We start from the raw sequence: 10849 nt of genomic DNA, 5'->3' as shown, positions 1-10849 counted from the left end.
GTTTTTTTTTTCTTTCCAATATTCATTTTTTAAATTTTTAATTAGAATTTAATTTAATTACACTTTTTAAAAAAAATTAATTAAAACAAATCTCACCAATAATGTTTTGATACATGGAATATTAACCATATAACGGGTCATGACTTAATGTTGGAAGAGTAACCAAAAGTTTGGCTTATTTTTGAATTAATTAAAGTTGAACTTAATATTGGAAACCCACCCAAAGTTCAGCTTATTGTTGTAATTTTTCCAAATTAATATACTAGGATTCTTCAATACAATTTCCTATTAAAATCATCCTCTGCAACGTAAAAATCTCTTTAAATTGAAAAATGGAATGGTGCATGAGAAGAGGGATAAGTGTAACAGATAGTAAGAGGACAGGGGGTACTCGTCGCATCAGAAACATAATGCTATTTTCACCAAAATTTAAATTAGGATGTTTCAAAACATGTTCCTCTTAACATAATCTTCTACAATGTAAAAATCTAGATTAGCTTCTTCTTTTGAAAGTAACGCTTCAAGTACAATAACTGGAAGCCAGAAACTGTAATGCAAACTGCTAAAGACATTATACTGAACATTGCTACCCTGGTATTGGTCTTTTCGCTCACTATCCTCATTTCCGCTTCCCTGAAAGTACAAAGCAAACATTTATATACAACTGCACTGATAGTGACAGCGTGGATTGTAAGTTTTAATGATGATACAAGTGTATTTCCGGTATTACCTGTTTTTCAGATACAGTAGATTCTCGTGAATGGCTTCCACTGCTGCCTCAAGTTTCCTTAGCTCAAGCTCAACACCCTGCAAGAAAAAGAAAATTATCATATATCCATGCAATCCTGGGAGTATCGGAAGATAGTGTCCACAAGCAAAAGAATCAACCTAGATCTACAGTGTCTATTATTTCCCTCTTGAAAGTTGTATGGAATGAAAGGTCTTTCAATCACTAGCTAGTGTTATGGAACCAATTTTAAGGTCAACCAAGATAAGTCACCGTTTATCCTAGAGAAGGCTGGAGAAAATATAGAAATCACTAGTGCAGTGATGATGGTTGAAAAAACATATCTACAAAAGAATTTTGAGGGGCAGCCAGATTTTAGACACAACCAGATGGCAAAGATCACTTCTAGCAAAGTAGGCCAAGTGTTCAGCTTCCTTCCTCTTTAAGTATTTTTCCCCCTTTCAAGTGTGTATGGGGACTGAGGAGTACAAGTTAGATTTTACCAATCTTCGCATTATTATTTCGTACTGGAATTGCGGCAGAATTAAGATGTGTAGTGGGCAAAGACTGAGGACAAAGGACTTAGAAGGTGTGTCTGTCTAGCATTAATAGCCTCCAAAAATGGGAGCTATGTGGTAGATTTTGAAAATTCAAACAAATTCCACAAGGCCATATACACTTCTAAACCCACACATTCAATCAATACACACACGTAGGCTAGGGATTTATACGCTCATTATTGTCAGGTAGTGAGCGCACAAGATGTGAATACTAACATCCAATGATATCTAAATCATAGGACAGTATGATCTTATGATGCAAACATTGCCAAAAGACCCGGATTGGGTTCAAATTTGCACACATGAAAGATCAGGCAAAATTATTAGAATTGTTCAAAGAATTGTTAGAATCAGCTGGAACATTAAGAACCAGTAACAATCCTTTATAATGTCTAAAAAAATATGCAAACTAAAAAATAATAAATCTCTAACCCTACTATGGTCACAAAATAAACAATATTTGACTAGTAATGATTTTTTTTTTTTTTTTTTTTTTTCCTCATCTACTTTTTCTTCACATACAAACTAAAAAAATCATAGGAGCCAATCAACAGTCACATAAAGTAAATTAATAATGAAAAGATTATATCAATTATTAATGTTGTTCCAGAGATACTACAAATAAGCATTAAATGTATTCAAGTATATTAATAAATGCATAAACAATTTGATCCTAGAAGGCCGTTCCATCCAAAGTAGGATCCTAATCTTGATAGCATTGCCAACATGTGTAATAGTGGGCCTCAGTGGCTCATGGGCGAGACAAAAATGTTAATTTTGCACAAGTATGAGACACCACAACCGCCACTTAATTTAACCAACCACCATTGAAACTACCAAAGTCATCCCACCACCACTGAAATCAATCAATTACAGGCACAAACCATGATCATCCTTCTTCCGCCGTTGCCGAATACATCTTTCAGTCAAAACTTAAGATTCTACCATTGAAAAAACTACAAACTTAAGATTCTACCATTGAAAAAACTACTAATAACACCGCAATCACCAACTACCACAATGACACAACCACCACAACACCCCAAAAGAAAAGAAAAATATTTCAACCTCCTGAGAATTCTTCCAATTTTAAATTGTTGATTGTTCTTTTGAACGGTTGAAATTCATAGATAAACGCAGCAGAGAATAGTAGTGGTTGGTGCTTAGTGTATCGGCAGAGAAAAGAAAAGAAAGAATCAGAGTTGGAATGGCACTCAAGCTTTCAGCAGCAAAAAAGAACTAGGCGAAAGCACGTATTAGTTAATTAGACTCAAGGTTGGCCGAAAAAAAATTAGCAAGAGCACCATGTTTACATAGATATGCAGAGGAGCAGTTTAGTAATAGTCACAGCTTGGCCAATCACCGGTGTATAAAAAAGCGTGCCTTCTTAAAAAAATAGAAAATGCGCTAAGGAGCACAAAAGGTGATACGAGAGCATCAACACTACTTTTGGCGATATTCGAGTAATGTTGACTTGATCAAGATCGGAAAATATTTGAGCTCGATATGAATTATTTAGATGATTTTCCTCGTATGTGGGATGCGACTTAGGTTGTATTTATTCTAGTTATTATCTTGTAAATAATCCTAGCCTTTCATTTTGTATGGTTCAGATTTAATGAGCGTAAGGGTTTTATGTCACGTACTAGTGCCTCCTTATAAAAGGAGTTATTTTATGATGTAAAACTTAGACTAGTATTGATTATTGAAAATATGGGAGTTTTTCTCTTCATTGAGTTTTTTGTGATCTCTCCTTTGTGGTAAAATCTCAATCTTTATCAAACTTTGTGATTGATTACATTGAAATCCTTGTTTCTCCAGACTTTGTTACTAGTGAATCAAGTTATTTTTGCTAGATAATCTTACTGGGTGTTTGATTATTTTAGCTTGTTCTCTTAAATCTTGATCCAAGATCATATCTTTATTTCTCTTTCCACAAAAAACTCACAAAAATTCCTCAAAAATAAATCATTGCTCTTCTTTTTCATATCAAAAGGTACCTTGGAGAACATAAGGTGCATGACAGTCTAGAAACCCTTATTGCCTCGATGCACTTTGGCTATCTAAACACTAAGCACGGATAATTTACATGTGTGTGGAGTGGTGTCTTCATAAACCAACACCTTAGTTTAATTTTGGTATGTATCTTATGGAAAAAAAGGCAAAGCATTGAATTGTATTTATTGATGATCATGGTCATGATTTGAGATATAAACTTTGTTTATTATTCATTTAAATAGATATCGGGCCTTATTCTAGTAGTATTACATATTTGTTGGGTAATAGGAATAGGTTTATATTGGCAGTGGGTTTGAAACAATAGAATATCTTGTAGCGTGTGGATTTAATTCTTTAATGTAATATCACATGTTAACTAATTAGTCTCAGGCTATGTAATCTTCAATTATTGCTATTTTATCTTAATATTTTACCACCATTCAAGGGTTTGGTGTGCAATCTAAAACTTAAATCATATGCACATCAATGATCCGTGGAAAACCAAATCACCAAACCAAGACCTGACTCCAGCCCAAACACAGAGAGAAAAACATGAATCTAAACACGAAATAAATCGAACCAAACAGAGACAGAAATAACATACTTTACAAGTCATGTCTTTCCTCATTTAACACCATTAAATAATCACACGTAGTTAGTAAAAGGTAGCCCTTGCGTAATCTCAACTTTTCAATCACGATTTCATATAGGAAAAATAGAAGTTTGTGAGTAAATGCAAAAATTTTCCTGGGTAAAAAATTAATCACAACACTAGACATTGCACTAAGTTTTAGAAAAATTTAACATTGGGCAACGGAAGAGGAAGTTTAGAATATAAAGTATAGTAAGTGAAGATATATTTATTTGTCACTAGAATAGGAAAAAAAAAAGGGTAGTGTAAGTGGGGTTAGTAGGAGAGAGAAATAATAGAATATTTGTACAAGTAGGGTTAGTGGGAAGAGAGAAATAATAAAAATGTAGTATTGGACCCTTACCAAATAAGGAAGTGTTGTAACTAGTACAAAACAGATAAAAAAGAAAGTGTTATGATTAATATAAAACGAAAAGGGTAATATTTTACCCTTGCATGATTAGATACGTAAATATATCTACACATTAATCTCAAGATGATAGATGCTAAAAGACTTATTGGATCTTAAAATGAGAAGGATGAGAAGAAATTCTAGCCATACAAATCATTTATTCCAATGGACCATATAAAAGCTAAAACAAGCCCAATTTTTTTTTTTTTCAATCTAACCAATACTACTACTGCCATCCATTAACAACTCCATATGCTGCTTCCTTTTTCCATGAATACATCAACATAATTTACATAATTTTTTCATTCCTCATCACATTTCCCACTACTTTCAAAGATTTGTATAACATTTGGTATTTATCAAGAGCCATAATTTCATAATTCCTAGATTTCTAATTCTTATTCTAATCTGACCGTGATAAAGTTCTCAAACTAATTTCGTCAATGACACTACAACAAATTAAGAGGTACAGAGTAAATAAATTCACAATTGTAATTATCAAGGTTGAATGAAAGGGTCTCACATGTGAATCAGTAATTATTATTGGATTTAAAGTTATGCAAATACTAAAGTAAATTTATGCATATTTAGTTTAAAAGTTACGCACAAATGCACAATTAATTTGAATTCTTTCAATTGAACACATGTAACATCTTAATGTAAATAGAGGATGAGGGAGAGAGAGAAGTATAGTCTCTTAGGTGAATGAATAAGTGGATTAGATATTATGCATATTAAGAAGTAAGATTATGCACATTTTATTCAAAATTTATGCACATTTAGTACAAAAATTATGCACATAAAATCCTTCTCATCCTTCTCATTTTAAAGAACTTCTAATTAAACCCTAAAAAAATATAAGCCATAGCTATTTTTAAAAAAAAATAAAAAATAAAAAATTGGAGATACAGAGAGGTGCATGGAGTGGATTTAAGGAGGGATTTCCCCATTAGTTCTCATATAGTAGATCCTATCATTTCACCAACTTGAATATTTTAATAGCAATTTTTACAATAAGCCAAAAGCATTATTATCAAAGAAGCCTAGGTATATCAATCCTTTATAAAAGCGACTTCTCTAAGTTATTGATTTTCCTATATCTTGAGAAAAGTATATTTGATAAAGAAGACAGAACTATTCCTTTGTGATTTTTTTATATCAACGGCCTCTAAACCTGGGGAGTAACAACAGGGACATATAATTACAAGAAGTAAGAGATGGTAAGCCAGAAATATTAAATTTTATACCTCAATGTGCTCTTTCCTTGCAACTGATTCCCAATCCTTTGCAGCAACTCCAGTTCTCCAGTCAAGATTGACACTCACTTCTGAGCCTTTTGGATTATGACCAACCACCGAGAAACAAGCCAAATAGTTACCAGCCTCATGGGTAGTAAATGCAAATTGGCCATGTGTAACATTTTCCTTGGAGTGAAGATTGTTGCCATACGGTGATGTTACCTGCAGTAAAGGCACATATACACAAGATTTATCATTGTAAAATTAATACATACATGCACATACACTAGATACAATTTAGATTGATAAGTTTAAGTTTTTCACCGCAAAATTAAATTATTAAACGAAACATTGTATCATGAATGAACACATTGCTATTTTTACTGTGGACATAACTACCTCCCACGGCTGATAGGCAAAGCATATAATACTCATTAATTTAGGCAAAGTTCAACCCAATCAAGGACTCTGCAGCTTTATTTCGCCTTATTGTGACAGCCAGGCAGCAGCACTCTATTTTCACTTTCAACAACACAAATTCATTACATTTTTTTCTTTAATCAATTTTGCTTGATAATAATAATTGTTTGCAGTAAATTCTGCTAGGTTCGCTGCTTCCACAGTATCATAACACATAGCCCTTAAACTAAACCTCACATCCAATCACAAAAAGTACAGGGAAGTGTAATGTTCACACAAGCATTTATTTTCTCTTGAAACACCCACATACAGAGAAGAATATACTGATCCCAAGAGCATCCAAGCTATTTGAGACTTCTCCTGAAGAAAGGGGCATCTTTGATGCACTAAGAGTTTACTTTTAGTCCTAATTTCCGGGCTAAAATACAATTACATTCCCAGGAAAAGTTGAAGATAAAAATGGATTCTGGCTTATTCCCTAAAGCCAAAGCCAATAGTTCAAGTTTAAGAATATTCTTATTCCTATATATATATATAGGCCATGAGCATTAACCCATACACCAATCATAGTCTCATAGAACAGTGCAATGAAACCTAAACAACCTTACGTAACAGCTTAGAATCCATAACTTAAAATTTTCAATAAATTCTACATTCAATACAATGATCTAACTGTAGCTCAAAACTCAATTGTGCTTACAAACCTCAGTTGGACCTCGGAAATTGTTGATTTTTTTTTATGAACAGATTCCACCACTAAATGGTGGGAGTAAATGAAATTTAAGCACTAGCACCTAACTTATCTAGGTGATATGAAAACCAAAGAGGAAGGAAGCCAAGGGAAATTATGAGCAAGAAGAATAATAGCAGCAGTCACCGTGCAAATATTGGTAGCAGAACAACCTTTTCAAAAAACAAGATGAAGCTCCAAGGAATAAGCTAAACCAGGTATACTTGGGTATTTCATCAATCTCCATAGGGTGTTAGGAAGCTTGAAGCAAAACCCACCAGCTGTAGTAACATTGGTACAAAACTACAGTTGATATTCCTTCGGCAGAATCAGGTCTAACAAGATGTAGATTAGCTACAGTAAGTTCACCAGGCCTATGTCACCTAACTTTATTACTCCTAGCCAATTGGATGATGTAAAGAAAGGATCATGCGGGAAATATTAAGTTCCGGCAGAAAGGTACAAATTTCTGATCTGATTCTAAAGTCTGATCTGCTGATCAGGCCTGAGTTGCACTTAAGTCATCACTTTAGTCATTAAACTCGCTGCAGCAACAGTCATTGTTCATGTTCTTAAATAACAGCCAAATAAGAATCATAATGACCAATCAGGTGTTAAACAATCTGAGTTGCACATAGGCACCTTAGAAAGCTGCCATTTTGGTGTTCTGAAGAGGCTTCAGAATTAGTCAAAACAATGGAAAATTTAACACAAATAATCCCAACTATATAGGGTTTTCTCATTTTAATCCATACTATTGTTAACTATGAATGATGTATAAAAAAGCTCAAGGCACGCTGATACGAGAAGGGTTATGCAGCGCCTAGGTGCGCCTAATGCGCCCCCAGTGTGCCTCTTTGAAGTGAGGCACACTACATAAACAATTAAAAAATTTGCTTCAGCCTTGCACTTAATAAAAAACGACTTGCCCAGACCAATTTAAGTGCTTACCCCCTATTGCCTTGTGCCTAGGCATGCCTTAGGCGCGCTTTTTCAAACACTGACTATGATTAGGGCCTGTTCTAATTTACTGAAGTGACTTGAACTGATCTAATCTAATTGGAGCTGAACTAAATATTTTATAAAAAAAGGAAATTAGGAGTTGAACTAAACTGAAATTAAGGCGAAGAGAACAGGCCCTTAGTCCTAATTATTGGGGGTATCTTCTCATATCAAGTTTTTATTACCTGTTTAAAGAGGTAAGCTGATGACATGGCATAAAATTGTTGCTTTTCCTATCTAAATAGAAACCCTTGTTCATTTTATTTTAGGTTGGTTTCTTTCTCTATTTCAGTGGAAAGTTAAAGACCCAAAACTAATCCTATCATATATGGCCCCTCACCATTAAGAATTAGATCTAACTCATTCCTTTGCAAGAAAATTTGGTTAGTAGGAAAAGAATAAGGGGAAATTATCGCATTTCCTAGGTTAGTTCTCCGGCTCTAATAAAGACTTAATTTGTGTCCACATTCAATGTCTTTGCCAACACACCAATGTATTTTACAGCAAAGGCATCATCTTATATATATGCTCATAAACCAGAAGCCATCTATCACAGTCTAGCATAGATAATGCTAGGATATGGAAACTCCAAATAAGAAAAGAATAATCAAAGAAACAACATTTTAACATTTCGAGCAAGAACCCTAGTTTAATTTTCAATCCACCCACTTTATCAATTTACTCACAATTGAATAATAAGTTAATGACAAAACAAGGAGAACATCTAAAGTTATCAGTTCATTCAAAGTTCATAGAAAGGTTTCTTTACCCATTACTTATCTGAAGCGCCTTCGATAGGTGAACTACATTGTATGAACTATAATTTGTGCCATAGTGAGTCAACGAAAAAACAGAGGTATAGAATGTGGACATGAAAGTTAAAAAGAGAGAGAAATAGAAATAGCATAGCATAAGAGCATATAGAGGATGACTTACTTAGGGTATTAACTCAAATAGTTGCATTTAGAGAGAGTTTTTATGAATCAGTTCAGCAAGTTGATAGTCTACCTAGACTTATTTAGAATTAATCTTAATTAAACAATAGTATGGATTAAAATGAGAACCCCAATAGTAGGGATTATTTACATTAATTTATTCAAAATAAATAAAAATAAATAAATAAATAAAAACCCTTGGGTGGATGTGAAGCTCAAGTATATGATGGCAAGCCAGCATACCTCCCTCTCTCTCTATATATATATCTCTCTCTCTCCAAAGACAATAAAAATTATAGAGTGGCTGAGTCGGAGAAAGCACTTAACTTTAGGTGTGACATCTAAGTATGCCGTTTAGGCACTTTTTCAAAGGCTTAGGTGTCTTCAGATAGCGTTCATATAAGTAAGGGCATAAACGTTATTAGGTCGTTTCAAGGTCATATATCCTTACAGCTTTCCAAGTTCATATATGGATCAAGAACCAAAAATTGAGCTTTCAATTCATCCAATTGGACTTATAATAGCAATATAAGCCCGACAGATAAGCATTTCCCAAAGCCAAATGATTATTGCATTTCCTGTTTGTCCCCATTTCTTCATCAAATACAACTAAGTTTGACAGCTACGACTACAACTTGATCCCTGATGCCCGTAGCAACATACCACACAATAATTGTGTTTGCGCACACTAACAACTACCGACAAAGGTTGATATGCTGTAATTCCTTTGCATAGATCACAAAAAGTCTTTAGTAGTATGACTACTATCCAATAAATGTGACAAGAAATAAACTACAAGTCCAAGAACCAAGAAAAAGCACTCCCAAGGCTAACATACCAATATTCGATACTAACTTCAGTCAGCTTTATCATTATAACCCAGCAACTTAACAATCTAATAATACAGCCAATTAGGTAACAAAATTCACGAAAAATTACTCGTACTCGTACTTTCTGAGATGATAAGTCATGTCCGGGTGGTACTCGTGAATCAAGACCTAAGATCGAATCCCATCTACATCTTCGCCTTTGCGGCTCATCTAAGATCGAATACACTAATCAAAACCTATCCCTATTAACTAGAATAACGTAAAAATCCAGCTAACATTATTGACTAACTAAAACAATCCAGAAATTAACATTCTGCCGATATCTTTGACTAATCAAATACCCAATCAAGACGAATCGAGTAAATAACCATCCACAAGAACAAAATCGGAAAAATACAGATACCCAATACAAAATCGCATCACAAAATTGAATAAAAATAATAAATTCACAAAATATAATAATAAATTGGGAGATTTACCTTGACAAAAATGGTGGGTTCATGAGATGTATGATCATCGGAAATAACATAGTAATCGGCTAAAACAACGACGTTGGTCTGAATTTCTTCAGAAACACATTTAGAGCCAGAAGCTGGTAGATTTAGCCAAATTGATGTACCCAATTGCCAAAAATTAGTTGCCCAAATCAACCAAATCAAACACAAGTTTAATTTCTTCATATTTTCTTCTCTCTTTTTCTGTGTTTCTCTCTTTCGTGGGAATTGGGATTTCGCCTAATGTGTTTCAACTATCGTGTGTTTAATTCAATTTGAATGCAGAATAACAGGTGTTGCTACGTTCGTTCAACTCCAATTTCTTATTCCCAAATTTTTTAAAAAATATTATTATTTATTTAATATCCTCGTATTCACACGGATATATTAATCTTAAAATTACTACGGTGGCTAACATGCGTGATGCGCGCCATAGCTAGGGGTGTTAATTAACCAAGCCAATCAATAAACTATTCGGGTTCAAGCTCAATTGAGACTCGTTCATGTTCGTTTATTTAATGAATGAGTCTAGCTTGAACAAATTTTAAAACTCGTTTAATAAACGAGCTTGAACACGAACATAGATATTCTTGTTCAGATAATTGCATAAACAACTCGTTTATTTATGTTTGCGAACTATTCGTTTATTTATATTCATGAATTATTGATCTATTCACACTTGTCAATTCAATTATTAAGTTTTGTTTAGGGTAAAAAAAAAATACCCCAACACATGGTCCAATTCCAAAATAGTGATACGTGACCCAATAAAAAGGGTGACACATGTCCCAATGGAAAGATGACAAGTAGCAAACAAGATAGCACCTGACTGAGAGTAGGCCTCCTTAAAACAGGAGGCCAAAATCCCGAGA

At 33.8% G+C, this 10849-nt stretch overlaps 1 protein-coding gene across 1 annotated transcript; it reads right to left on the bottom strand.

Moving 5' to 3' along the window:
- Window positions 1-399: 399 nt before the first annotated feature.
- On the bottom strand, window positions 400-10303 carry LOC145563844 (transmembrane emp24 domain-containing protein p24delta3-like). The gene is made up of 4 exons (XM_081624259.1): window positions 9963-10303; window positions 5576-5788; window positions 731-807; window positions 400-633 (listed from the first exon to the last, which is right to left on the bottom strand). Exons 1-4 carry the CDS (start codon window positions 10161-10163, stop codon window positions 489-491), a joined length of 636 nt encoding a protein of 211 aa, XP_081480385.1. The 5' UTR covers window positions 10164-10303; the 3' UTR covers window positions 400-488.
- Window positions 10304-10849: the final 546 nt, after the last annotated feature.

This window comes from Chenopodium album, chromosome 10 (genome assembly GCF_948465745.1).
Source record: "Chenopodium album chromosome 10, dcCheAlbu1.1, whole genome shotgun sequence".
Classification (NCBI taxonomy): domain Eukaryota; kingdom Viridiplantae; phylum Streptophyta; class Magnoliopsida; order Caryophyllales; family Amaranthaceae; genus Chenopodium; species Chenopodium album.
This window is presented reverse-complemented; position numbering and strand designations above follow the sequence as displayed.

Bases quoted from the DNA above. Each gene is read 5' to 3' on its own strand.
- LOC145563844 (XM_081624259.1), bottom strand. From the start codon at position 10,163: ATGAAGAAATTAAACTTGTGTTTGATTTGGTTGATTTGGGCAACTAAT. The intron at 5,789-9,962 runs GTAAATCTCCCA...CCTTTACTGCAG, and splicing joins AACCCACCATTTTTGTCAAG to GTAACATCACCGTATGGCAA. The intron at 808-5,575 runs GTATAAAATTTA...TTTTTCTTGCAG, and splicing joins CAAGGAAAGAGCACATTGAG to GGTGTTGAGCTTGAGCTAAG.